Genomic DNA, 26,168 nt, shown 5'->3' with positions numbered 1-26,168 from the left:
CTTCCTAGCCTTGTAATAGTGGTCTTGTCGTTGGGGACCTTCGTAGTAACCGAGTAACTGGAGAGCATATGCCGGTCGTCAATCAACTCTTACTGCGGTCGGCCATCGGAGCTTCTACTAGCGGCCCTTCCGCTCCGCAGCTCTTCCGCTTCCTCCACCCTGTTGAGCACCCTGGGCACTTGGCTGCTGATCCCAGTGTCTCTCATTATCGCTAACATGCGGTTACCATGTGCTTCTAGCCGTGTGTTCCGGCAAGTGCGAGCGCCATTGGCTCTCCGCAGGGGCCAGAGGCACGCTCTGCATACCAAACAGTTCGACGCTGCGGTCATAGGCGGTGGCATCACCGGTCTCACAGCAGCCTACCAACTATCGCGCGACCCGTCGTGCTCCAAAGTCACGCTTTATGAGAAGTCCTCCCACTTGGGAGGCTGGCTCTCATCCGAGCAGATCCCCGTCCGCGGGGGACATGTCGTCTTTGAATATGGTCCGCGGACCCTGAGGACGAGTGCTCCCTCGTGCCTTCCCATGATGGATTTGGTGAGCCAGGACTCCCATACCTTTGATTGAAGCACGCCGGGGAATCGCCTATGGCTAACAAAACTGGCTCGACGCTGCAGATAATGAATTTGGACTTACTGGATGATGTTCTGATCTGCGACAAGAAATCGCCCGCGGCCCAAAACCGTTACATCTACTACCCCGATCATCTCGTGCGCCTGCCATTTCCGCCCACGGAGGGATTGCTTAAGACAGCCTGGACACTCTTGATGGAGCCCTTGTTCGAGACCTTTCTACAGAGCGCTTTATTCGAGAAGCCAAAAAGAGCTGTAGATGGCGATGTCCTCTCCCGTGACGAATCGGTCGCGGATTTTGTTTCGCGTCGGTTTTCCCCAAAGATGTCGGAGAACCTTGCTTCTGCGGTCATGGCTGGCATTTTTGCGGGAGATGTGAACCGGCTGAGTGCAGATATGGCCATTGGTTATGTACGAGAACTTGAAAAGAGATATGGGTCTATAGTGGACGGCATGATGACCCAGAGGGCGTCAGAACTGCGTGCTATGCCAATGGATGAGTTCCTGGCATTGGAATCGGTCGCGGTCCCATCCCACAAGGATGATCGATACTGGAAGAGTCTGCGGGCGGTGGTCTCAGATGCTAGCGTTCTTACGTTGAAGAACGGCTTGGGACAATTAACAGATGCTATGGCTGCCCAGCTTAGGAGTTCCAATAACGTGGAAGTTGTGTCGGGAACAGAAGTGACATCTCTTAGCCAGAATCCGGAAACTCGGGACTTGACTGTGAGTGGAAGCTTAGATCTATCAACTTTTACCAAACCCGATGGATTGGAAGGCTGACATGAGTATAGATCGGGTTCGGGGAAAATGAGTCGAAGACTCATAACCGTGTAATCGCCACCCACGCGCCCTCGAGTCTCGCCCGACAGTTAGAAAACACAAAGGTGGGTGTCGCACCTTCTGATACACTCCGCGCCCTGGGACAGAACAACTACGCAGTGACTGTCATGGTGGTCAATCTATATTACGAGGATCCAGACCTGGTTCCAGTTCAAGGGTTCGGATACCTGCTACCTAGCTCGATTCCGTTTGAAGAGAACCCCGAGCGGGCCTTGGGAGTTATCTTTGGGTCCCAATCTAGCGAAGGACAGGACACTGCACCCGGCACAAAGCTCACCGTGATGATGGGTGGCCATTTGTGGGACGGCTGGAGCGAGTCCGACTATCCCGACCCTGATAAAGCAGTTGAGATGGCCCAGGCCTTGCTTCGTAGGCACTTGGGAATCAAGACGGCTCCGTCTGTGGCACGCGCCCGGTTGCTCCGCGATGCTATACCCCAGTACACGGTTGGCCACCTGTCCCGCATGAAAGAGCTCTCGCAATCTGTTCGGGGTGATTTTCATAAGCGACTCACCTTAGCTGGTGCATGGTACGGCACTGTGGGAATTGGCGTAGTAGACTGCATCAGACAAGGTTACATAGCCTCGTCATTTGGTGTTGGCTCCAAGAGACTTGGCCCTGGAGGTGGCCGTCGACCTTGGACCAAGCATGACTTCCATAACTGGGAGCTGGAAGGTGGCATATGTACTTCCCCAGTTCGGTTCGATAATGTTCACATTACGGAGCGTCAGCATTACTAGGACAGAGCTACACGGGCTTTTGATGTTTATAAATAGTATGTAAGATACCAAATGTGTGATTGTCTGCAATATGGGGAGAAAGGAGTTATGGTCTCGCTAATACTAGCGAAACCACATATGTCAATTTGGTACCGCGAGAAGCTAGTTAGAAAACAGCAAAGATGTAACGATGTTACGGTGTATATGGCTTTCATCCGAATTTTGCCATCCTCGGTAGACTGCCACGGATGGCTTATGTCGGGAGAAGGGCTGCCACGGATGGGGCGAGATATCCGCGAGGCTCAGGACATGTAGCGAATATCTTGATATGCTTTGGCTCTAGTGCTGTGAAAGCCAAGCTGCTTCCAAAAGTCTGGTTTGATACTCCTGCATCGACTGTCGTATGGATTGATATGCTTCAGCATTCTAGTCACCATAGACCCGGGATGAATGCCGTTAAGAGATGCTAGTGACCGGGATGGCTGTTATGGAGTATCTTCAGAAAGTCGCACAGTAGGACCTTAACAATAAGAAGTACGGTTACTTTGCGAATCGGTAGTTCCCTCTACTCCTTTTCTTCAGCGGCCTCCTTCTTTTCACCGTTTGAATCGAATCCAAGGGAGTCCAACTGACGAATTAACTCCTGGATCTTGATCACCTTCTCCAGTTGTTCGGGTAGAAGTGCCTCTCCCTGGGCTTTCTTGTCACGCAGGTCGCGAGCCTGTCTCAGCTTCTTCTTGAGATTGCGAGCCTTCTTTTCCTTCTCTGCTTCAGGATCGACTGCCTCATCGGTTTGCGCTGCGTCCTTTGCGTCCCCGTTCGACTGCTTCTTAGCCTCTTGGGGCGCACCAGCACGCCAGTTCTCGATGCGAGTCACATCCTTGCCGTTGGTAGCACCATCCTGTGTCGCCTTGGCCTTCTTTCTAGCTTCGCGACGCTTCGCATTCTTGTTGTTGGTTGCACCACCTGCCTTGTTGGCCGAGGTATCCTCGTCGTCCTTCAGTCCATCGGCACCGGGAACCCCGCCTTTTCCGCGATTCTTCCAGGCCTCTGCCGCACGGGTCTTGTACAGTTCCACATCCTCAGGAGGGCGGTATCCCGGTCGGACACGAATCTCCCGACGCTTGGAGCCGTCGGCACGGACAGACGAGGGAATGTAGCGTTCTCCGGTGGTTTCGTTCGTTGTGATCCCGGAGGAACTGACCGCACCGGGCTTGTTGGAGGCCATGTTTTTATTTTCTTTAGGTGGGGTGGTGAGAGTCCGCCGGATGGAAAATCGTCAGTGTGGTCTGAGGGGGCAGACGAGTAGTTCGGCGATGAGAAATCTCCCCCTGAATTAGTGGGAGAGTGAATGCGCTGAGATTAGATCCCGGTGTAAGTTGTCAGAGTTATTCACACATCAAACCCGACAGCGCATTAAAATTGTGGACGAGTCGATGTAAGGTTGATGAATCCCCAGGCGGCCAGTCGGAGGCTCTGCGCAGGTGGTGTTCCGACTGGCCAATCAGCGACCCGGTGATTCCCGCTGTTGCTTTTCGCGGCCGCCAAACCGAACTCGATCCTGACTGGAATCTTTAACCTCATCTCGCCCATCCTCTCTGCCTCGCTGTTTCCCCCGCTCCCTTCCCCTTTATATCCCTATCGATAACCGTCACAATGGCCGGCGCCGTAAGTGTTCTATTCGTATGGGTTTTGTGACAATTCAATGGCTAACTGCAGGGTGTTCCCGTTCCAGATCGCTTCCGCTATCTACCAGCATGTCTCCCCTTTCACTCCGGATATTTAATCGATAATCGTCGCCCGTCATGGAATGGTCTTGCTAATTGGGAATCTTTGATTGACTTACAGGGGCCTGATCCGCCGTAACGCGGTCTACCTGACCACCATCTTCGCCAGTGCCTTCGCCTTCGAGCTGTACGTTTCTGTCATCGGGATCTTTCGGGGGGAGACAATCGCTAAATAATCATCTTGGAATAGGGCCTTCGACACTGCTTCCAACAAGGTCTGGGATTCTTTCAACCGCGGCGTACGTTTCTTACCTCCCACGACCTTCCCGCATGGGCTAATACTAACGTGCTCGTTTCACTACTGCAGCGCCAATGGAAGGACATCAAGCACCAGTACCTCAACAAGGCCGACGAGGAGGACGATGAGTAAATACGGGTACAATTCTCGCCCTGTCACATACGAAAGAATAGAAGCGGTGCTGAGGGGTCAAAATATCCATTCCCATGTCATACTATAGCCGAGTGCCGGGAACGAGGAGTGCTATAATCCAGGGTGTTTGTACGAGATAGATTCGCAATAACCTGTAACTTTTTCCTTTTCCAGAGCAGTCCATAGGAAGACTCGTGTTCACATGTAGGCCATTATACCTCGTAGGGTAGTAATCACCCAACACATGAATGTTGCCCAGCAGGGCGGGGAAAAGCCAATCGAGCATTCTCAGGCCGTGGATGAGAATCGCGGTGGCGCCAAGCCCCGGTGTTTGCAGTGCTCGATGTCATGGGCGAACCAACTATTGGAAACCTCCTCTTTCTTCCACATATTGTCTAACACAGTGTCATAGCTTTTGTCTTTCGGATCGATATCTCCATCAGGGGTCCCATCTGAATGAGGAATAGGATATTTCCGCCCATGATATCAACGGGCTACTGGTGCGTGCCGCTGGATACCATAAAACCCGACTTCCCACTACTTCCCCCCCCCCACGGTGACATCGCCGTCGCTGCTATCGCTCGATAACTAAGCCTCTTAACTGATCTAGATTTTTTACCCCCTCAACCTTACTTAAGATTCACCACCCCAGCAATCCCGACCGGTTTCAACGCCCTTTACCTCCGTGGCTTATTGCAACATACTTGCCGCCACTTACACGCTCGATCACAGGCCGAGCGATCGCAGACTGGGAGATCCCAAGCCCGCCCCACGGAGCTTCCACTCCATCCGACCCTCACCATCCCCTCACTGTCCGGACAGCCCGATGAGTGTCGCGATCAAAGCGCAAAGGCGGTAAAATGGGCTTCACGGATAAGGAGATGATACTCGGGCAAGGCCTTCTACGGCTCCCCGCTGCACACAACTATCGATATGGATACAATGCAGAGCAAGACCTACTTGAGCTGCTCTTCCACTCTTTAACCGGCTTCAACGAGGAGTACCTCCGACTACTCTTCCCCAAGGGGCCCCCGAAAGGAGTTTGGAAACTAGCGGAAGCTCAGGGAGCGAAAGAAGGAGCAGAATATACCGAAGCGGCGCGGGGAAAGCGATGTGGTCACATTTTCAGGGCCGGCGAGGCTACCTATCGGTGTATCACCTGTGCTGCGGACGATACCTGCGTGCTCTGTAGTCGCTGCTTTGATGCTTCTGATCACACTGGTCACCAGTACCAGATTTCTTTGTCTTCGGGAAACTGCGGCTGCTGTGACTGCGGAGATGAGGAGGCATGGCGACTACCGCTGTTCTGTGCGATCCATACCGACAGTGAGGACAAGAAGGGCAAGCAACGGGCTCAGACTCAGCTCCCGCATGACTTGGTCGATAGCATTAGAACTACTATCAGCGGCGTACTGGATTATTTCTGTGATGTCATTTCTTGTTCTCCTGAGCAGTTGCGGCTCCCGAAGACAGAGGAGGGGATCAGGCAGGATGAAGAAGCATCCCGGCTACGTCCCGGCTGGTATGGTGATGGAGATCTACCGGAGGATGAGCCGGAGTTTGCTCTTGCTCTTTGGAACGATGAAAAACATACTATCCGGGATGTTGCTCATCAGGTCAGCCGGGCTTGTCGGGAACGGGATCGTTTTGGCAACGATAGGGCCCATGAGACGAATGATATTGGGAGGAGTGTAGTCAAATATTCCAAGGATCTGCAGAGGCTGCTAGCTGTGTCGAAAATCATCGAGCAGATTAAGGTCACAGTTACAATCCGGTCTGCCCGCGACACGTTCCGCGAGCAAATGTGCGGGACCATTGTCGAATGGCTTGCAGATATCTCTGGGTGCAGTATCATGGATGACAACGAGATTCTGCGCCACACCATCTGTGAGGCATTGCTTAGTCCATGGCAACAACGCAGCAATGCCGCTAATGCCGATATCGGAATGAAGGGCATTGATGACCATCAGAGGACTGAAAATGCTCCGTACCGCACGGTTATGCTCACGGTGTCCCCGCAGGGGCAGGTGGTTTTGGCTGCAGACGATGACGACGACGATGACGATGAGGATATCGACAATGATAATGAACAAGGTGGCGATGGGGATGGAGACGAAGAATTTGTTGAGACCCATGATGATGCTGACGACGAGGATGAAGATATGGATCTGCAGATTGCTAGAATTCGTGCAGAAGCTGAAATGGAGGATGAGGAGGATATGGTAATGGGCAACACGGATGACGCTCTTGAAATGGCCCAAACCATTATCCAACTGGCACAGCGGTCTGCGTCCCCCAACACCGAGCAACGACAGGAACAACAAGAGCAGCCAGCTTTGGAGAACCAAGATCTGCCGCAATCCCCAGAGCGCGAGCCTGACTCGAATGAGCCATGCCAACTGCCTCCCATGTCCTATGTTGCTATTCCCAAGACCCCATCCGGCGTGGTAAAACCATCGCCTGCAAAGACCCCTAGTCATTGGCAAGTTCGACCTTCCGTCCCGGCCTTCGGGGAGCATGTTCCCCCTTACGAGGATCTCTGGCAGCGTACACGCCTGGACTGGATGATTTTGTTCGATCTCCGATTGTGGAAGAAGACCCGTACCGACCTGCGCGATCTCTACATTGGTACCGTCGTCAATGTTCCCCAGTTCAAGCGAATCATGGGTCTACGCCTGTCAGCTCTATATACGGCGCTCGCGCAGTTGTACCTGATTGCAGACCGAGAACCGGATCATTCAATAGTCAATCTTTCCCTCCAGCTTCTCACGACGCCCTCTATCACCGAGGAAATCGTGCTACGCGGAAACTTCCTCACCAAGGTCATGGCCATTCTATATACATTCCTGACTACGCGTCAAGTTGGTGAACCTTACGAAGTGAACCCCAACGCTACCCTGGCTTTTGATGCCGGCTCCGTGACCAACAGACGTCTGTACCATTTCTTCCTCGATCTACGATACCTCTTGCAGTCAGAATATGTACAGAACCGCGTACGGAGTGAAGAACCTTACCTCGCTCAATTCTTGGACCTCGTCAAGCTTTCCCAGGGTATCTGTCCCAATGTGCGTGCTGTGGGGGAGCATGTTGAGTACGAGACCGACGCATGGATCAGTGCCTCAATCCTCATGCGGGAGATCAATCGGCTCTGTCGCCAGTTCTGCGAGGCCTTCCGCAACCCCGAGGTTGATGGTGGCGTGAAGCTATTGCGAGCAATCCGGACGGCAACCATCTCTGCAATGGTTCATTCTACAGGAGTTGAGCGCCAGAGATTTGATCAGGCGGAGATTAAAAATTATGTGCGGTTCAAGACTTTACCTCCCCTTGACTTCGAAGTCGATCAGCAACGAGTTCCCCGTTACCGGGTTGTGGACTTTGTTGTTGAAAGTGGTTCGATGAGTTTCCACCATGCCCTGCACTACACGCTGTCATGGCTGCTGGAGTGTGGCCGTAATGTGAACAGTGCTCTGATGCGGGATGTGCTCATGAGTGCTGCTCATGCTGCAAACGAGAAATACATCCACGATAGTCAGCTAACTTCTGAAGACCTGCTCCTCTGCATGTTCGATTATCCTCTCCGGGTCTGCGCCTGGCTCGCGCAGATGAAAGCGGGAATGTGGGTGCGTAATGGTCTCAGTCTTCGGCATCAAATGTCTCAATACCGTGGTGTATCGTCTCGCGACTTTGCCTACTATCGCGATATCTTCCTCCTGCAAACCGCGCTGGTGACCTGTGACCCGAGCCGGGTGCTTGCGTCTATCGCAGATCGGTTTGGCATGATGGACTGGATGACCAGAGACTACACGCCACGCCCAGGATACGAAGACAATCAGATAATCGATGTGGCCGAGGAGTTCGTCCATCTGCTGGTCATATTGCTCACAGACCGGACCTCCCTCACCGCCGTTGACAACAGCGAAGCCGCAACGCGCGAAAACATGAGCCGCGATATCGCTCATGTTCTGTGCTTCAAGCCGCTTTCTTTCTCAGACTTGTCAACACGCCTCAGTGACAAGCTGCTTGACTCAGATCTGTTCCAGGATGTTTTGGACGAGGTTGCAGGATTCCGTCCTCCTGAAGGCTTGAATGATACGGGAACCTTCGAACTAAAGCCGGAATATATCGACTTGATTGATCCTTATAGTGCTCACTACAGCAAGAACCAGCGGGACGAAGCAGAGAGCATCTACAAGGAGTGGGTGGCCAAGAAATCTGGAAAGAAGGCATCGGACATTGTCTTTGAGCCGAAGCTGCGGCCTATCACTTCTGGCGCGTACTCGGAACTTCCTAAGTTCACAAGGACGCTGGTATTTGCTCAAGTTGTTCACCATTGCTTGGACTACGTTGTCTCCTCGAAAGAGCGTACCCCGAACATCCCGCCTACTCGTGTGGAGACCTTCCTCCAGGTCGTTCTTCACCTTATCCTTGCGGCGTCGCTTGAAGATAGTAGCGAGGAGGATGAGATGCTAAGAGGCTCCTCACCGTCATTTGTGTCGCACGCACTGAATAAGGCCAAGGAAACTACTCTGGCTGGGTCATTGACTATAGTTGGTCTTCTGGAGAAGATCTCCGTCATGAGTGAATTCTCCGCCTGCGGGCCCAAGATCCGTCACATTCTGAAGAGACTTTGGCAGAAGCGCCCTCAGGCCTACGCCTCGGCAACTGCTGCTCTTAAATTCCCGTTCGATCGAGTCGACACAAGCTCCCCTGCAATTGACACAGACAATGAGAAGGAAATGAAGAAGAAGCAGGCTCTTGAAAGACAAGCCAGGGTTATGGCTCAATTCCAGCAACAGCAGCAGAATTTCCTCAACAGTCAAGGCGCAATTGACTGGGGAGAGGAGGACTTTAGTGACCTTGAATCTGAAGCCGAGACTGCTCCCGAGACTAAACTGTGGAAGTATCCTAGTGGTACTTGCATTCTCTGCCAGGAGGAAACAAATGACTCAAGACTCTACGGCACGTTCGCATTGATTCAGGACAGCAGCATCACGCGACTGACAAACATTAACGACCCTGACTGGATCAGAGAAGTGATTAGGACACCGACGAGCTTGGATAAGTCTGCGGAGCACATTCGTCCCTTTGGAGTTGCAGGGGAAAACCGCACGACGGTCCGCCGACTGGACTCTACCGGTGGTGAAGTGATTAGCGAGAAGATTGGACTGAGTAAAGGGTTCAAGGCCACGCACACCCTTCGTGGACCCGTTACCACCGGTTGTGGGCACATCATGCATTACTCCTGTTTTGATGCCTACTTCCTCGCTACTCAGCGCCGCCACTCGCAACAGATCGCAAGGAATCACCCTGAGCGTCTGATGAGCAAGGAATTTGTCTGTCCGCTGTGCAAAGCTCTAGGAAATGCCTTCCTCCCCATCATCTGGAAGGGCAAGGAAGAATCCTACCCGGGAGCTCTGAACACTTCTGCACCGTTTGATGAGTTCATCAACACGGAGTTGAAGTCGGTCCTCTCGCAACCACACAATTACGCAGTGCTTGCGGAGAACAGCAACATGCAGCTACAGCCTTACCAGGAACTATTCACCACTTACCTGTCAAAGACCTTAGTTCCTCCACTTGCAACCAAGGTTGATCAGCTCATATCGTCGCAGTCGTCGACGTCGTCGTCTCTGCCCTCAACGGCTCACTATATGCCACCAGCGAGGATGCCGATGCCTGGCCTCTTCCCATCACAGGACGAGAGCTCGACCACGAGTCCGCTGCAAGAAACTTCCGCGCAAAGCGGAAGCCCCATGTCTGTGCTCATGCAAATCTACAAGCGACTGAAGCAGACTATTCGGATGAATCACATCCCGTCCACCTTCAATCACCACCCTGATACCACAGATTCCCATGACCTGGTGCACACTGATTCCTTGTTCCAGAGTTTCGGATTCAGCATTGCTGCTACTGAAATCTCTCAGCGCGGTGTTGAATCTGAGCCGGGGACAACTTTGCTGGATAAGATCCCTCAACTGACTTTGACGCACCTCCGAGTCTTGGCTGAAAGTGCCCTATCGTACGCTGCCGTCGGGTGCGTATACAATGCTAATGGCTCCCATACCCACAGTGGCGATGAGTTCCAAGAGCTGCATCGCCAGAAGATATGTCAGCTCTTCATTGGCCATCCCTGCTTGAGTGGCAGCGCACTGGTAAACGATATGCGTGAGATCGAACCACTACTGGCTAAGGATACTTTCGTATTCCTGGCCGAATGCTCTCTATCCCTGCTGCCAGTGCTGCCTGTCGACATTCGCCACTTGATTCACGTGTGCTACGTGGCAGAAATTGTCAAGGTTGCGGTTACCTACATTCTTTGCCCGAAAGGCCTGAAGGAGGAGCTGGCGCAGCATCGTGATGACCAGTATCTGTCCGACCTGGATCAGACAGATCCGCGATACGAAGCGAGCCGCCACTTCTTCCACTCGATCGTCACCGAGTTGAAATCTAACTCGGTAGGCCACGCGGTGGGATCATCGTTCCCTGCTGAAACTGGCTACGTTAAGGACGGCGTGGATAGTGCAACTCCGGATGTTGTGATCTCGCTGAGGCGTCTCATCTCCAGCTACGCATTGACTTTCCTGCGCAAGTCGGTCATCCTGCTCCATGTCCAGCACGGCGTTGAGTTCCCGAACACGGGTCTTCACGACGCGAATGCGTCCGAGCTAGACCGTCTGACCAATATCCTTCACCTGCCGTCCGTTGACGAAATTTTTGCATCGATCAATCCGGCTCGGGAGAGTGGTAAGGCGTTCGATGCTGTGATCTCCGGCTGGATCTTTCACTGGAATGCAACTCGGTCGGGCGTCCGGATGGGCGACCTCAAGCTGTGGCCCAGCCTTCCTCACCCAGCCATTTTCGAGCTGGTTGGACTCCCCAAGTACTACGACAGTTTGATCGAAGAGGCCAACCGTCGGCGGTGCCCCAAGTCGAAGAAGGAGCTTAGCGATCCCAGCATCTGTCTCTTCTGTGGAGATATTTTCTGCTCGCAGGCAGTATGCTGCATGGAGAACAAGCTGGGCGGATGCAACCAGCACGTTCAAAAGTAAGTCCATTCCCACCCTCTTTGGGGAGTATCTGGAGAACTCTTCTAACAATGAATAGATGTGGCAAGAATATCGGTTTGTTCATCAACATCCGCAAGTGCACTGTGCTCTACTTGCACAACCACAATGGATCATGGCACTACGCACCGTACCTTGACCGACATGGCGAGGTCGACCCGGGCCTCCGGCGCAACCGCCAGCTGATCCTCAACCAGAAGCGCTACGACCGACTTCTTCGGGATGTGTGGTTGTCGCACAGCATCCCAGCCACCATCAGTCGGAAGCTGGAGGCGGACATCAACAACGGCGGGTGGGAGACGATTTAGATATTGGTCCCTGGGAGTTATTGTGTTCCGTGTTTCAGCATTGTTGTGTATCCTGATTTGGCTTGATGACCCGTGCCAAAAGCTCATGATGACTTTGCATGCATTTTATCGAACTGTTTGTTCTTGAAAATAATTTACATATATGTATCTACGATGCAGAGGGGCCTTGTTCTTGTTGGTGGCGGTTGATACTATATAGTACTCTATGCGTTGTGCTTGGCGAGATTCATTGATGCTGTCGGTAATGGTTGTTTGACAGTGTGAATCTTGATCTGAATCGTGATTTATCCTATCCTGCACACTAAACTAGGTATTAATCTACATGTAGACCTCGATTCGAAACCAGATCAGCCGTGTGACTCACATGGAGCGGGTGTCTCGCAAGGATAACTTTAGCCCTGGTACTAGCCCCCATACGCACTGTCATTAGTGATGTGCTGAGACAATTTAAGCTTTCGCTTCAGCCATAGCTTATAAACAGTAAGATTATGAGAGGGGAAATAGGCTATCACCGGCTTCAACCAAGACTATTTTCATCCGTCTTTAGGTTGTTCATAATGGGCTACGGCTTCATGGCTCTCATGCCTCCATCGTATAATTGTCCCCTGTAGACAGTAGCCAGCTATTACTACTTAGCACAGTGGACACCCGCCAGCGAATCGGGGTGAAGCCAATTGGCATTGGATATCCACGAAGTATGATCGTCACCCTCCATGACTTCACACGGTTGCTGCATCGGTTCACCGGGTTGAACCTAGCCGGGCAGGATCGGAGCAAGTCGCTGGATCCCTCACGGATCACAGAGCTCCAGCTCCACGAAGAAAAGCAGGATGCGATCCCCGCACATCGGAGAATTGCATACCGTTGAAGCAATCCAAGCAATTGGCAGGTGTCATCTCCATTACGTACCGTGACCTCCATACCCTCCGTATTTATACCTGCCCCTCCCTCCCCCGCTTCTCCTGCCTTCTTCCTCTCTCTTTCTTTCTTCCATCAACTCAACTTCCATCTACTTCACTACTTCCTGTCAAGTCTTCCATCGACTTTCATCACAAGTCATCCTCTCCCATGTTTGTATTCCCTGTATAGACCGTACTGACCTCTTCCCTAGAAACCCTCGTGCAATGTAATTCCACCTGCGTCGGCCCCTCCCGGGGTCTCGTCTCAATACTTCATTACACACGATGGAAGTCATGCAATGCCTTTGGCTGGACTCTCTCAATGATCAGGTATCTCAGGTAAATCTTGGGCGTGGACCGGTGTTCGTTCCTATCCGTTGGTTGTGCAGCATTGCTAGCATTGCTGCCTGCCATCGGCTCTAGGTTCGTTCTGAGATTATACGGTTAAACTTGATCTGGATAATACCAGCGAAAGGATCATGCCTTCCCTCGTTTCCCCCCACTTGATGGAATGGCTAACAATTCCCAGTCCCACCTACCACACCCTTAAAGCAACATGTCTCCTCCCGCTGCTATCTTCGAGCCCACCGTGGTCCCCACTGGCATCAAGTCCAACGTGGTGGTCCCGGAGGCCGCTCCCGTCACTGGCTCGTCCCAGACCCAGCTGCTTGACCACTTCGCTGGCAAGTGGGACAACTTCAAGTTCGCTCCCATCCGTGAGAGTCAGGTTTCGCGTGCTATGACCAGACGCTACTTCCAGGATCTGGACAAGTACGCTGAGAGTGACATTGTCATTGTGGGTGCTGGTTCCTGCGGTTTGAGCACCGCGTATGTTCTGGCCAAGGCTCGTCCGGACCTGAAGATTGCCATTATCGAGGCCAATGTTTCCCCTGGTTCGTCCTCCATATCATTCTCCACATAGTTCGCCAGATGGGTCAACGTACTGACTCTCCATAGGTGGTGGTGCCTGGCTTGGTGGCCAGCTCTTCTCCGCCATGGTCATGCGTCGTCCCGCCGAGGTCTTCCTGAACGAACTGGGCGTTCCCTACGAGGAAGACCTTGCGAACCCCAACTACGTTGTGGTCAAGCACGCCTCGTTGTTCACCTCGACCCTGTTGTCCAAGGTTCTCGCCTTCCCCAACGTCAAGCTCTTCAACGCCACCAGCGTGGAGGACCTGATCACTCGCCCTGCTGCCAGCGGCGACCCCAAGGAAGTCCGCATTGCCGGTGTGGTCACGAACTGGACCCTGGTCACACTCCACCACGACGACCACTCCTGCATGGACCCCAACACCATCAACGCTCCCGTGATCATCAGTACCACCGGCCACGACGGTCCTTTCGGTGCCTTCTCGGCCAAGAGACTCGTCTCCATGAACAGCGTCGACAAGCTGGGCGGTATGCGCGGCTTGGACATGAACTCGGCCGAGGACGCCATCGTCAAGAACACCCGTGAGGTCACCAAGGGTTTGATCATCGGTGGTATGGAGCTGTCGGAGATCGATGGCTTCAACCGCATGGGTCCTACTTTCGGTGCTATGGTCCTGAGCGGTGTCAAGGCTGCTGAGGAGGCGCTGCAGATCTTTGACGAGCGTAAGCGCGAGTGCGCTGAGTAATTGTCTTCAGTCAACTCAATTGAGTGTGAGAAATCACATGGAGTTTGATTTCACTCGTTATGCGATGTGTTATGTGGAAGATTCCGCACGTGGTGACTAAATTGCAACACACGAGGATGATGACGTCGCTGGCTAGTTAACGACATTCTTTATGATCACAATATGACTATTCACTATCTCAATTTTCAAGAAATTTGTAGTAGTATAGACCTGCGTAGATAGTCACTGGTTTGGATACGTAAGCTATCGTCCTGGTATGAAGGATGCATATGCATAAAATGCACAAATCAAACAAACCACAGTGGACCACTAAGCGCACGCTACATGACCTACTCATACTGCCAGGAAAGCATGTACACCATCTCATTCCTTCCTCAAATTTACATACTATACGTATACACAGAACAAAAGTACATGTACCCAAAATTCCCAGAGAGCACCTACTCCACCTTCTCCCCCTTGCCCCCGACCGCCTCAGCAATCATCTTCGCATTCCTCACCTCCCACTCAAACTCCTTCAACGCGCGCAACTCACTCGACATAAACAACCCCCCAATCAACCCATCCAGAATCCCGGCTCCAAAGCTCAACGTGCTCACAAGGACCAAAATGAACGCTACATAAGGTAGATGGTCGCCTGTCCACCACACTCCGATGAAGCAGCCGATGGATATAATCACCGAGGCTAGGAAATGCGCTACGCGCCAGCGTCGCTGAGACCGTTCGCGGCGCACATAGGTGTGGATCATGTCGATGATGCGGTCGTAGGTATCGGGCGTGAGAGCAGTGTTGGGGACTGGGGATAGGTGGCTAATTGTGGTGTCGTTGTCGACTTTCTCTGACGGGACGCGAGTGATTACAGCCTCGACGGCGAAGTGGTCGCTCAGGGAGCAGCGGAGAGTAGGGTGGCGCTCTGTCATTGAGAGTCGGGTGGATTCGACGGACCAGCGCGGTGCCGGGTATAATGGGGGGTAGTTGCCGTCTCCGACGAAGATGTAATCGAGGCGTTTGCCTTTGGGGCATGGGGCATCTTTATCAACCACGATGTCTTGGCCTTTCTCGAGGCGCTTCTGGTCCTCTTTGGACCAACGCCAGGTATTGAATTTCCCATCGCAGGTGGCGCCGTTCTCGGTAATATTGTACTCCGCTGAAGGTATGGGCTTACCCCGTTTCTGCTCGACGGGGTCAATGGCCGCCCCGACCGACGAATCGGGATGCAGGACCTGCCATGCATCCCGGACGGGGCTGTGAGCCTGGATCAATTGATGGGCGAATGACGATGGCAGCATGTTGAAGTCGCCCAGACCAATAACCAAATGTCCGCGCTCCGCGGCCCCGCGCATTAGTTTCGCGATTTCCCACGCCTGCGCCGTTCGATGACAGATGTATGAATCGTTGGGTTCTCGCTCGTAGGGGGCGTGAAGATGCGTGCAGAACACCTCCGCGACGTCTTGGACTCCAGGTCCGAAACGGACGCGCGCACATGCCACGCCCTTCCCGACGTACCAGTCGCCGCGGAAGAAGGCCGTGGGACGCCCATTGAGCGGGTATGCGAACATGCTACTTTCTTCGATGGGCCATTTGGAGAGAATGGCCAGACCGGCGCCCCAGATACCGCCGAAGTAGAACTTGCCGTAGGGGAGGATGTGACGGGTTTGCTGACGGATGGATTCGTAGTCTTGTTGTGTCCAGCATTCTTGAAGACCGACGATTTCGGGCGGTGGGGAGGCTATGGCGAGCTGGCGACCAATTTCGGCAAGACGTGCGTGTCGGTGTTTGGCGATGTATTTGAGACCCCAGCAGTTTAAGGTGAAGATGCGGATGTGAGTGGGGGTTGAGGGGGAGGAGGAGGGGGGATCGGAGGTGGTGGACATTGTGGGATGATTGATTGATTGGTTGGTTGGTTGATTGAATTAGGAGAGCATACCGGAGGGTAAAATAAAGATAGAAGGGAAGAATAGAGAAGTGATTGATAGAACAAAACAAGATGATTATAGGATGATTAAGAGGTATAGGGGGGAATATAGATGAGGTGGAGATGAAGCCAAAGAATGAAAAGCGATGAAATCATGGGCCTCACCGCCTTGAGGAGCATTATGGGGAAGTCAATTCACCGCCTTCCTGAAAGCGACTGATTGTCACGAGGGATGAAAGTCGCGGCGATGAAAGAAATCATCGCGATCGCTGCTTTTCTGCTTTTTCTCCCTCCCTCTCCCTGATTTCCCACAGTTCTTTCGCGCCTTTTTCCTGCCTTCCCATGGATGGCTCTATGCATCGATCCAAGCGCCGTCGCCTTGATACCACTCCCAAGCCCCAGAATGGCTTCATCCATTCGCCTGTAGAATCCTCGTCCGACGAGCTGGCCGCGGGCTCCGACCACGACGAGGCCGAACGCCGCCGCGCCAGCTGGTCCATCCAGAAGGCATATCCCCCACAGCGCCCATACCGTCGCTCGCGCAGCTTCAGCGGCTCCGAGAGCCCCGATGAGCTCGCTGTCGACGCGAAGGAGTACTGGTCGGCGAGGAACCGCGGTCGCAGTCCGTCCTCGCCCTCCGAGCCGAGCGCGGAGCCGTCCTCGGAGCGATATCTTGATCACGACCACGACGAAGCGGAAGAAGAGGAGGGAAACGGTGCCCCCGAGCCTGAGTTCGACCCCGAAATTGATCCGGAGCAGGAAGACGGCGGCGCCGAGGGCGATGTCGAAGAGACCGCAACCGCTGCCGACGGTGATGTAGCTGTTGATCAGTCGTTTGGCGAACGGTCGCCCACCCCGGTGCCGCAGCCACCACCACCACCGCCCAAACCGGACAAAGTGACTTATCATCAGAAGTATTTACTACGAGGTCATATTCGAGGAGTCTCGGCAGTACGGTTCTCGCCGGACTCTTCGATGATCGCTAGCGGAGGTGCGTGTTCCTTTATGCTCCCCTCCCTTCTTCCCAACTTTCCTTTGTATCAATTGGTTCGCTGACTGTTCTGCTAGGGGCGGATGGAGCTGTCAAGGTATGGGACACAGTGACGGGTCGGTTGATCCATACGTTCGAGGGCCATCTGGCAGGCATTTCGACCATCTCGTGGAGTCCGGACGGAGCGACCATTGCGTCGGGATCAGATGACAAGACTATTCGCCTATGGAATGTATTGACGGTGGGTTTCACATGTTGTAAAATAGCGTTGGGTGATATGCGTCGGAAACTAATAACTCGCAACAGGGCAAGGCACATCCGATCCCCTTCGTCGGCCACCACAACTACGTCTACCAGATTGCATTTTCGCCCAAAGGCAATATGCTCGTGAGCGGATCCTACGATGAAGCGGTATTTTTATGGGATGTGCGATCAGCACGAGTGATGCGGTCGCTGCCCGCACACTCCGACCCGGTCGGAGGCATTGACGTCGTCTGGGACGGCACCCTCATTGCCTCGTGCGCAACGGACGGATTGATTCGGATCTGGGACACCGCGACAGGCCAGTGTCTGCGGACGCTGGTGCACGAAGACAACCCGCCCGTGACGGCGGTGAAATTCTCCCCGAATGGCAAGTACGTGTTGGCGTGGACGCTGGACGACTGCGTGCGACTGTGGGACTACGTCGAGGGGCGGTGCATCAAGACGTACCAGGGTCATGGCAATGTGAAATACAGTCTGCAGGGCGGATTCGGGGTATATGGGGAGCGGGGCGGACCGCGGTATGCGTTCGTCGTCAGCGGCAGCGAGGACGGAGCCGTGCTGTGCTGGGACGTGGTCAGCAAGCAAGTGCTGCAACGTCTGGAGGGCCATAACGGGGTGGTGCTGGGAGTGGACACATGCACGCTGGAGGAGTCGCGACTAATGGTGAGCTGCGGGTTAGACGGGACCGTGCGGGTATGGGAGGAAGTGGATGCAGAAGCAGCAGACAACACCACTAACACCTCCACCATCAACACACCTCCCCAAATAAATGGAGACGGAGTGAATGGAGACATGGGCCAATTGAATGGGGTCATGGAAGTCGAGAAACCTAACGGCCAACCAGAAGCAAACCACGACCACGACCACAACCTCGAGCAACCGAACGGACACAAAGACAACCCGGAACCGGAACCGGAAGACACCGAAATGGGCGAAGCCACCGGCCCAGACGGGTAACTCCAATGTACATTATTATTATAACCAGGAAACAAACAAACCAAAGATAAAAAAGAGAACAAAAAAGGCTGGCTGGCTGGATGGGTGAATGGACGGACGGACGGGCGTTCAGGAATGTATAATAGACACGAGGGATGATGAGATACAGTACTCGATACATTATTCAACTGACCACAAACAACTACTATAATATGATGAGTGGGTGTCCACATACACACAGACATCCACTGACTACCTACCTACCTACCTACCTAACCTAAACACCTGTCATGATACATACCCACTTAAAAGTCTTTTACCTCTGAATCTCTACTTCTATCTAGACCTCGTCTAACAACCCCAAGCAAGAAACAACAAAAGTACTAGTCAACTGACCGTTACACAAGCCAAGCCAGCCAAGAAACGCGAAGGAAAAATCCAGACTCTCCAGACTCTACATTATCTACTACGTAGAGTCACTCACTGACGAAGGCCCAATTTACCGAGCCATTGGAACCAAGCCGAACCCCACTAGTACTTATCTCTCTCACTCTCAATCAAGAAATTACTTAAAACACGTCCTCGACTCCTCACGAGAAAAAAGAAAAAGAAAAAAGAAAACCGCAGCCAAGCGAGCCCAGACCAAACCCAACCCGGTAAACCTCCATGATAATCAACATGAACAAAACCAGACGATGGAAACCCAAAAATAGCCTTCCGGCCAATGAACACGGCAGCTGCTGTGTGTTGTCCATGGATATTGTAGAAGTCAACGGGGTAAGGAGGAGCAAGGACCAATGTTGCTGCTTTCTGGGTCGGGGGATCCGTGGAACCGGGGCCAATAGTGTGTTTAGGGGGGGAAGATTAGTATGTGGACTTGTGGAGAGGTTCAGGTTTGGTGAATGTGATTTATGATTTGATTATTACAATTTTTGTGGCTAGGAAGTTTGTGATGTGTTGTGTTTAATTTAATTTAATTTGGATTTGAATTTGAATTGGATTCAGATTGGAATTGTAATGTATTGGAAAGTAAAATGGGTGGGTTAAATGGGGTTGTCCATCTCTCTTTCCCTGTTAGGTGAGAGATGGATGGTAGAATGGAATAGAATAAAAAAACAGCACAAAAAGGTATCATGGGATAAAAGTCCAAGGTAAAGCAGATCTAATGGAATCCAAAGGTAGTTGGTTGTCTATGCAACGTAGACCTTTCCACTCGAGCTCAACTCCTCCCCGCTGAGCAGATACCCATCTGCACACATGTAATACGCATACCGTCCCACGCCACTCTGGCTGTCCAACCACGGCAAAACTTCGTCAAGGAAGTCCGCCGCAGAACTCTCATCGCCGCCGGCAGACTCGTCGCTGGTGAGGGCGAATTCTGTCACCCAGGTCTCGTCCAATCCGTTGTCGTCCGCCACCTGCATGGCCTCCTGCACGAAGGACTTGAACTCATCGGCCGAGGTGCCGTACCAGTGGACTGCCAGCACCGACATGTCACACTCGCTGCATTCGGACAGGAAGGACTTCATCCAGCTGAGACCCTCGCCTTCCGTGGTGCTACTGGTCACGGCCGGGGTGACAAGCTTAGCCTTGCCAGAGTAAGGAGTGATGTAATTCTTGTAGGAGCTGGCGGCCTCGGAAGCAGTCATCGAGGCTTGGGAGGAAGAGTCGGGCTCGTTGAATCCCATGATGTAATTGCTACCACTGTCCAGGGCAGTCTCGATGGCGGTCAACCAGCCTCCAAACATCTTGCTGCCCCACAGCATGGGCACGTATTCGACGTTACTGGGGAGGGTGCCGTCGGCGTACATGTTCCAGTCGTAGGCCCAGGAGACGGTACCGTTGCCGGAGGAGCCGGAGGTCAGCGTGTGAACGCTGGAAGCAGAGTTGTAGGCAGCGCCACGCTTGGAGGAAGAGGTCCGCTTGGAGGTAACATGGGTGGAACGGTGCTTGTGGCTGCCATGGCCGTGGCCACTATGAGGGATGGCCAGAACGGCAGTGGCCAGGGTGGTGGCGGTCAGAAGAGACTTGAAGGAGACCATTGTGTATGTGTTCTTCGAATCTTGTTCGGTTTTGTTCGGAGAGAAGTGATGTGTATGTATAACTTTTGAGTATGAGAAGACCGGTTCTCTCAAAGTGCTCTTGCAAGGAGTGGATGCTAGACTACTAGGAGTCAGGCAATATGTTCAAAGAATGAAGGAATGGCTCGACCGTGCACGGCACAGGTGCAAAGAAGGAAAGGCTGGGGAGGTGAGAGAAGAAGATCTAGGTGAGGAAGAAGAGTTTCGAAGAGGAGACAGGGAGGGGAAAGAGGGCGGTTATATAGACGCCCAACAACGGGGAGTGGCAGTTGCAGAACCAAGTTAGGGCTGGGTGCTTTTTCTAGGCGCCAATTTGGTTCCGACCAATCAGGTCTCCACAAGGAGGAAGGTTCTTTTTTGCTCTTGCATGATTAAAGTCGAACTAGTCACTAATCGTTGCTTTTTCCATTGTTCGACGACCCCCTCTGATTGCCTGCGTCGGAGCGTTCCTGACCCCCCTGCATCCTCACCGCGGCCGACCCATGGAACGTCATCGGGCGGGTACCGTGTGTTGCTCAGGGACAGTGGGACAGAGAAATATTGACGCCCATTATTCAGCCCGTGTGCCTGGCGGTTGGCAGTGACTGGACAGCAAGCGTCCGGGGGTAACCTTGCGGTGGTTGTTCCTGCAGCGGTGCGGATACCTGCAGTTGATCGGTCCAGTGGATGTATCCGACTTATTCCCCCTACTTTAATGGAGGTGTATATCTACCCAACAACATCATTTTCATCTCGTACTTTTGTGCAGTCTTTTCTCTCGACAGAATCGCCCTCGACAATCCGGTTCTGTGATGGGCCATGTCGGCCAACCGTCTGGCAGCGGCCAGACCGCGCCTTTAGGGCAGCACTAGTTTAGTGGCTGTTAGTTCACCATCGGGATGAACGCCCACAGCGCGCCCCCCACTGCAGTCCAGACTCGAAGGCATTCCCCTCGTCTGGGCGCCATGCACTTGTTCCCCTCATGTAATGCTGATATTTTCTGTGCCCTAAGAACCACACCGCAACCATAGTTGACCTCTCGTCAAGTGTACCATTCTGCAGCAAAGATGCAGAATCTGTAGACGAGCTACATAGAAGGGAGGTTTCTACTGCTTGGCAAATTGGCATATCCCCCTTTCGAAGGGATTCCCTTTCCTTCTACCCAGCCCTTTCCCGGGGGTGGGATATTTTTGTCCCGTCTGACGTTTGGGAGTTGCGTGGCGTCAAAGCCACCATTATCACTGTCGGGCGGAGAAAGGGCTGTAGGCGGCGACCACCGACGAGTGCCGGGCCTTTATTCGCTGATTTGTGTTTGTTTCAGCAGAGCAATGGCGTCAGGCACGGAAGAAGCAAAGAATCGAATGATTAGCCGATTTTGAGGGATAGAGTCGATACACTATTGGTTCAAGGTGTGAAGCATCACTAAGTAGTCAGCTAGTGGTGTTGTTGCTTGACGGCCGCGATCCATCCTGGAGGGCCCCTCACTGGCCGATGGGGATGGTGATGCGTCCCGGCCGTGGAGCGTCTCAGCAGGGAACTAATGACGGTGGCGCAACGGCATCAGACTCCACCGATCGATCAGGTTGATAATGATGGTTATGAACTGAATATTGAAAGCAGCTTGAATTTAGGAGTTAACTGATTGTTGAGTTGAGAATAGGTACAGGTGAGAATGCGACTGTGACTGGCTCAACGTGTCGCCGGAATGAAGAAAATCAGTCACATGAAACCAGGCACAGCAGAAGCAAAGTGTGGGAAGAGGAGGGGGAAACACAACGATCATGGCAGACAAAGAGTGGACTCGATTTCGAGTCTGTCAGTCAGTCAGTCATTGATCACTGCATCTGTACCGGCAGTCTCCACCCCCGATCAAAAGAAAAGCCAGCGATGATTATTCTGTGTGACTGCCGAGATCAAATCGAGTCTCTCCCTCTCTTTGAATTACTCTCCGAACTCATCTGCTGCAAAGACAAACAATGCACCACATCAGCTGACAAGACTACTTCCTTTTTTTTACTGTTTATTACTAGATAGTTGAACCCCATACGTTGTATTACTCAAATATCTGTCCCAGTCCATTCTTCTTCTGTCTTCCCCTCCCGATCGACAATTCCCCCTCAACCAAGAAAATCAAGCAAAACACATGGCACTACCAACTCAATCCCACGAACTACACTATTATCATAGCCAAACCTAATCGCATCCCCGTCCACCACTGATCTTAGGCATCGCCCTCCCTCCACCGCGATTCTCAAACAAACTCAACTTCCCCGTCACCGCCGATCCACCTGCGTTTCAGATTCCCTCCGCTACGCCCAATGACAGCCGCCAATTTGGCTGCCTGCTCACCGACTGCCAGGTACCCCCGCTCGGATAGACAGGAACAAGCAACTCACATCCCGGGCATACCACGTACCTTGCAGTGGATCAGTTCGTCACTGCTTGCTATACGTCGGATGTTTCTGCCTACGCAGTACGCACATGCCAGCGCCGTTGCGACGCAATGCAACGTGGTTGTGGATATGGACATATCGGAATTCCGCTCCACACCGATGGAATACTTATGTCCAAAGTACTGTAGGCAGTGGCAGGTCGACATATCACTCGGATCTCGACGGAAATCCTGCAGCTCGTCGAATTGCTAATCCCTTGCCAAACATGTTCATCCCGGTTCGGGAGGGGTCCCAAGGTAAGGAAGTGTTGCCAGTCGCTTCGAGCCCATAAGTTAGGCACTATCGAGCACCAATCTTGAAGTTTCGACCATTTTGTAAGGCATCCAATGACCTGCAACTCGTCGCCTCATTAGAGCGTTCATATGATCGTGAACCACTACCCAACTTGCAAGGTCTGCTGGTGACAACAGCATCAGGGGGATGTCTAGTCCCAATTATTTGTACACGCAGTCAACTCCGCATGCGCGGGGTCCGTCTCCTCATTATTGGAGTAAATATCTAGTTCTCGACTTGAGTAGTTCCGGCCAGACTGTTTACAACTCGGGTGGTTTGCCTGAGCTATCATTTCGAAGCGTTTAATTGGGGCCTGGGGGCCTGTTACACGACAGCAACGGTCTCTGCACTGGCATACCATAATCATGACTCATACGCAGTCTTAAGGTCAGCATATTCATTTGTCTGTACCAGTAAGCCCCACGCTTCCAATCTCGTGCATGTCTGGTTCAAATCAAAACCTCACTCTATGGTGTGTGGTTTAGTTTCGGGAGTTATTGCAGGCCTCTGAGAAAAGTCTCCTGGCCTCTAGACTCTCTGACTGAATCCATCACTAGCCTGCTCCATGTATTAGGCATCAATACATTCTAGAGATGCATGATGAACTAACTTCTGAACTCCCACTTTGACGAGTTTGGCATCGGGAACAAGTCCCGCACTGTCTGGGTCCAAATCCATTAGACTCAATAACCATATAATAATTTCGAAGTGTCTAGACGCCAGTCGAGTAGTCAAGAAAATGTAGTCACAATGGTCCGAATGAGTGGACCATTTGAAGCCGGCATATTGAACAAACCGGTCATGTCCGGATAGGGGCTGCATCCCTGCAAGTGTCACGCCATAATGGGCGGCCTTTCCCATGAACCTCGCAAGACTTACCAAAGAATTTATTGAGGCGTGGCGAGTAATATTGGAGAGCTGGTGGTTCCATCAGGGGCCTTGCCACAGCAATGCCTGTACAGTAACTCATCTATTGGCCAGGAAGGAATCGAGCCTCCTGTTAGTGCTCGAAGTGGTAAGGTCTTAGCAAAGCAGGTATCCCAAGTACATTATCCTCTTTGCTGACTTGGGAGGACACTCTCTACCTTACAGACTTATTGCTACAATTTAACATATGTTTCTTACCGCATAGAATAAACGATTCATTCAGTAGCCATACAGCCCCTTGATATCTTGAAGGAAAAAATATTCCAGATGCGTAGCTCCCTCATTAGTTCATCCTCCAGGATATTCATGTGTCTGCTCTCTAGAACTGGGCCTATGCAGACAAAGGAGTATAGTTAGGCCTATATGTGCAGACAACAATCAATTCTCTTGATCATGATGATGTCTTCATCTTGACACTGGTGCGATTCTTGTTGTAGGTGATATTGTTGATATGTGCTACACTTTCTGCATCTTTGCCATGCAAATATCTTCAATTGATTTTTCAAATGACCAACGATTCATTCCACCCTTGATCTAAACTGTCACTTCGGGGTTAGGAGAAGAGCGCAGAATATAATGCCAGATTCCTAGAACGGGGGCCCTATTGCTAAGCACAAGGGAGGAACACTTCTCGCAGCACCCCATGTCCCTTGACCGTCGTATAGAAGCTTCATCTTATCGACAAAAAAAATAAATAAATAAATAAACTATGTCAAGGGGAAAAACCAATTTTTCTCGGCCCTCATGAGTCCTTCTCGCACCACAAAATGCCTGGTATCGGGCGAGGTCCCTTAGAGATCCGAGTCCAAGGTGGTCTAGAAGAGGGAACCGGAAGACATGCCAAAGCCGACGTAAGCCAGCAGTCTGATGGCGGGTCGCTCTCTTTAATAGGCAACTAGTCTCGTCGGTACGCAACTAGGTGACTTCCTCCTGGCTTCCGAATATCGAAAGCAGGTACTTTCTTGATTTATACTGACGGGATACAGTGCCGTTATGCTAAAGCCGGAATCATGAAATTGCTGGTATAATAGCCTTACCAATGCTTGAGTCTACTATTGACCCAGGATTGCGGTTGAGCATAAGCATATTGAGCACACCTCCCGGACAGTTTCAACAGGGTAATATCTGCATTTTTGAGTGCGTCATAAGTCGACGGAGCTATGTTTGTGTTCACAAGTCCGCGTTTTTGACTCAAGAAACGGAGACATATAACCCAGACCCAAGCTAATATGATGAGAGAGCATGGTTGCGGGCGCAGCTTATTCGAATTTCAATAGAGAGCCCAAGTCTGGTTGACTTGATTCCTGAGGCCACTTACGAAAGCCGAAAGGAATCCCGCACTAACCAGTTTGGGACATCTAACTATCCACAGCATAAGACTATATTACTCAGCACCCCCGGCACATGTGTCTTATGTAACCGGCTAACCGAAGGGGGCAGCGGCAAGAAGCCCGGTGGGGCGCCACCGCACAAACGCGTGACCTTGAGCGAAACAGCGAAAATTCCACACCCATCGACCTCTACTCGCAACCCCGACAAACGCCATCGACAGAATCCCTCCTTGTTGTATCTGAAGGTCAGATTTTATCGCCAAGATGGGTAAGGTATGTTAAACTGAGATAATCCCCTCTGCTCAAAATGATGATATCGATGAAATGATGGAAATAACTAACATGCCTTTGATTCCAGGTTCACGGATCGGTAAGCCTCGCCTCCTCATCCATCGACGGTATCCCAACGCAAGAAGACATCATCCATCTAACCTAACATCGCAAAACCAATAGCTCGCTCGTGCCGGTAAGGTCAAGAGCGCAACCCCCAAGGTTGAGAAGCAGGAGAAGCCCAAGAGCCCCAAGGGCCGTGCCCGCAAGAGACTCGTCTACACTCGCCGTTTCGTCAACGTTACCCTGACCGGTGGCAAGCGCAAGGTATGAATGAACCAAACCGACCTGGCACAGATCCCAAAATTAGACATGGCACGAAGAAGAGAGTCTGGAATAAAGGTTCAGTACGGCTTACACATATCCTTTCTACTATCTACAGATGAACGCCAACCCCACCCAGTAAACGGCTAAATCTTCGATGAACAACCGCAAAACGACGAACGATTCCCCGGGTTTCAAATGGCGTGATGGGAAATTGAGGGGCTGAGCAAAACCATGTGATGCGTA

The 26,168-nt window shown here is 52.2% G+C and overlaps 10 protein-coding genes across 10 annotated transcripts; 7 read left to right on the top strand and 3 right to left on the bottom strand.

Moving 5' to 3' along the window:
- Positions 1-171: 171 nt before the first annotated feature.
- On the top strand, positions 172-2,269 carry hem14 (oxygen-dependent protoporphyrinogen oxidase). The gene is made up of 3 exons (XM_026763655.1): positions 172-537; positions 618-1,298; positions 1,367-2,269. Exons 1-3 carry the CDS (start codon positions 217-219, stop codon positions 2,153-2,155), a joined length of 1,791 nt encoding a protein of 596 aa, XP_026629661.1. The 5' UTR covers positions 172-216; the 3' UTR covers positions 2,156-2,269.
- BDQ94DRAFT_115658 (uncharacterized protein) lies at positions 2,270-2,652 on the top strand. Its single transcript, XM_026763656.1, has one exon. The coding sequence runs from the start codon at positions 2,383-2,385 to the stop codon at positions 2,602-2,604; it is 222 nt and encodes a 73-aa protein (XP_026629660.1). The 5' UTR covers positions 2,270-2,382; the 3' UTR covers positions 2,605-2,652.
- Positions 2,653-3,560, bottom strand: BDQ94DRAFT_115659 (putative RNA binding protein Pym). Its single transcript, XM_026763657.1, has one exon. It carries the CDS (start codon positions 3,360-3,362, stop codon positions 2,700-2,702), a length of 663 nt encoding a protein of 220 aa, XP_026629659.1. The 5' UTR covers positions 3,363-3,560; the 3' UTR covers positions 2,653-2,699.
- A 146-nt stretch (positions 3,561-3,706) lies between these two features.
- Positions 3,707-4,330, top strand: BDQ94DRAFT_115631 (cytochrome b-c1 complex subunit 9). The gene is made up of 5 exons (XM_026763654.1): positions 3,707-3,802; positions 3,870-3,889; positions 3,983-4,048; positions 4,112-4,160; positions 4,229-4,330. The coding sequence occupies exons 1-5, from the start codon at positions 3,791-3,793 to the stop codon at positions 4,289-4,291; spliced, it is 210 nt and encodes a 69-aa protein (XP_026629658.1). The 5' UTR covers positions 3,707-3,790; the 3' UTR covers positions 4,292-4,330.
- Positions 4,331-4,900: 570 nt separating this feature from the next.
- Positions 4,901-12,055, top strand: BDQ94DRAFT_184768 (putative ubiquitin-protein ligase E3 component (UBR1)). The gene is made up of 2 exons (XM_026774717.1): positions 4,901-11,336; positions 11,396-12,055. Exons 1-2 carry the CDS (start codon positions 5,152-5,154, stop codon positions 11,661-11,663), a joined length of 6,453 nt encoding a protein of 2,150 aa, XP_026629657.1. The 5' UTR covers positions 4,901-5,151; the 3' UTR covers positions 11,664-12,055.
- A 729-nt stretch (positions 12,056-12,784) lies between these two features.
- Positions 12,785-14,360, top strand: thiA (thiamine thiazole synthase). The gene is made up of 3 exons (XM_026763653.1): positions 12,785-12,901; positions 13,092-13,455; positions 13,520-14,360. The coding sequence occupies exons 2-3, from the start codon at positions 13,119-13,121 to the stop codon at positions 14,176-14,178; spliced, it is 996 nt and encodes a 331-aa protein (XP_026629656.1). The 5' UTR covers positions 12,785-12,901; positions 13,092-13,118; the 3' UTR covers positions 14,179-14,360.
- A 158-nt stretch (positions 14,361-14,518) lies between these two features.
- Positions 14,519-16,089, bottom strand: BDQ94DRAFT_138194 (inositol phosphosphingolipid phospholipase). Its single transcript, XM_026765203.1, has one exon. It carries the CDS (start codon positions 16,050-16,052, stop codon positions 14,619-14,621), a length of 1,434 nt encoding a protein of 477 aa, XP_026629655.1. The 5' UTR covers positions 16,053-16,089; the 3' UTR covers positions 14,519-14,618.
- A 293-nt stretch (positions 16,090-16,382) lies between these two features.
- BDQ94DRAFT_138193 (WD40 repeat domain-containing protein) lies at positions 16,383-18,630 on the top strand. The gene is made up of 3 exons (XM_026765202.1): positions 16,383-17,084; positions 17,162-17,325; positions 17,391-18,630. The coding sequence occupies exons 1-3, from the start codon at positions 16,436-16,438 to the stop codon at positions 18,303-18,305; spliced, it is 1,728 nt and encodes a 575-aa protein (XP_026629654.1). The 5' UTR covers positions 16,383-16,435; the 3' UTR covers positions 18,306-18,630.
- A 464-nt stretch (positions 18,631-19,094) lies between these two features.
- BDQ94DRAFT_138192 (glycoside hydrolase family 128 protein) lies at positions 19,095-20,554 on the bottom strand. The gene has a single exon (XM_026765201.1). It carries the CDS (start codon positions 20,324-20,326, stop codon positions 19,475-19,477), a length of 852 nt encoding a protein of 283 aa, XP_026629653.1. The 5' UTR covers positions 20,327-20,554; the 3' UTR covers positions 19,095-19,474.
- Positions 20,555-25,592: 5,038 nt separating this feature from the next.
- BDQ94DRAFT_167504 (40S ribosomal protein eS30) lies at positions 25,593-26,064 on the top strand (the record flags this gene model as incomplete). Its single annotated transcript, XM_026770824.1, has 4 exons — positions 25,593-25,601; positions 25,687-25,698; positions 25,782-25,925; positions 26,041-26,064. 4 exons carry the CDS (start codon positions 25,593-25,595, stop codon positions 26,062-26,064), a joined length of 189 nt encoding a protein of 62 aa, XP_026629652.1.
- Between the last annotated feature and the right edge of the window lie 104 nt (positions 26,065-26,168).

Source organism: Aspergillus welwitschiae (genome assembly GCF_003344945.1).
Source record: "Aspergillus welwitschiae strain CBS 139.54b unplaced genomic scaffold BDQ94scaffold_6, whole genome shotgun sequence".
Lineage (NCBI taxonomy): Eukaryota > Fungi > Ascomycota > Eurotiomycetes > Eurotiales > Aspergillaceae > Aspergillus > Aspergillus welwitschiae.
The sequence above is the reverse complement of the archived record's forward strand: the minus strand, read 5'-3'. Positions and strand labels throughout refer to the sequence as shown.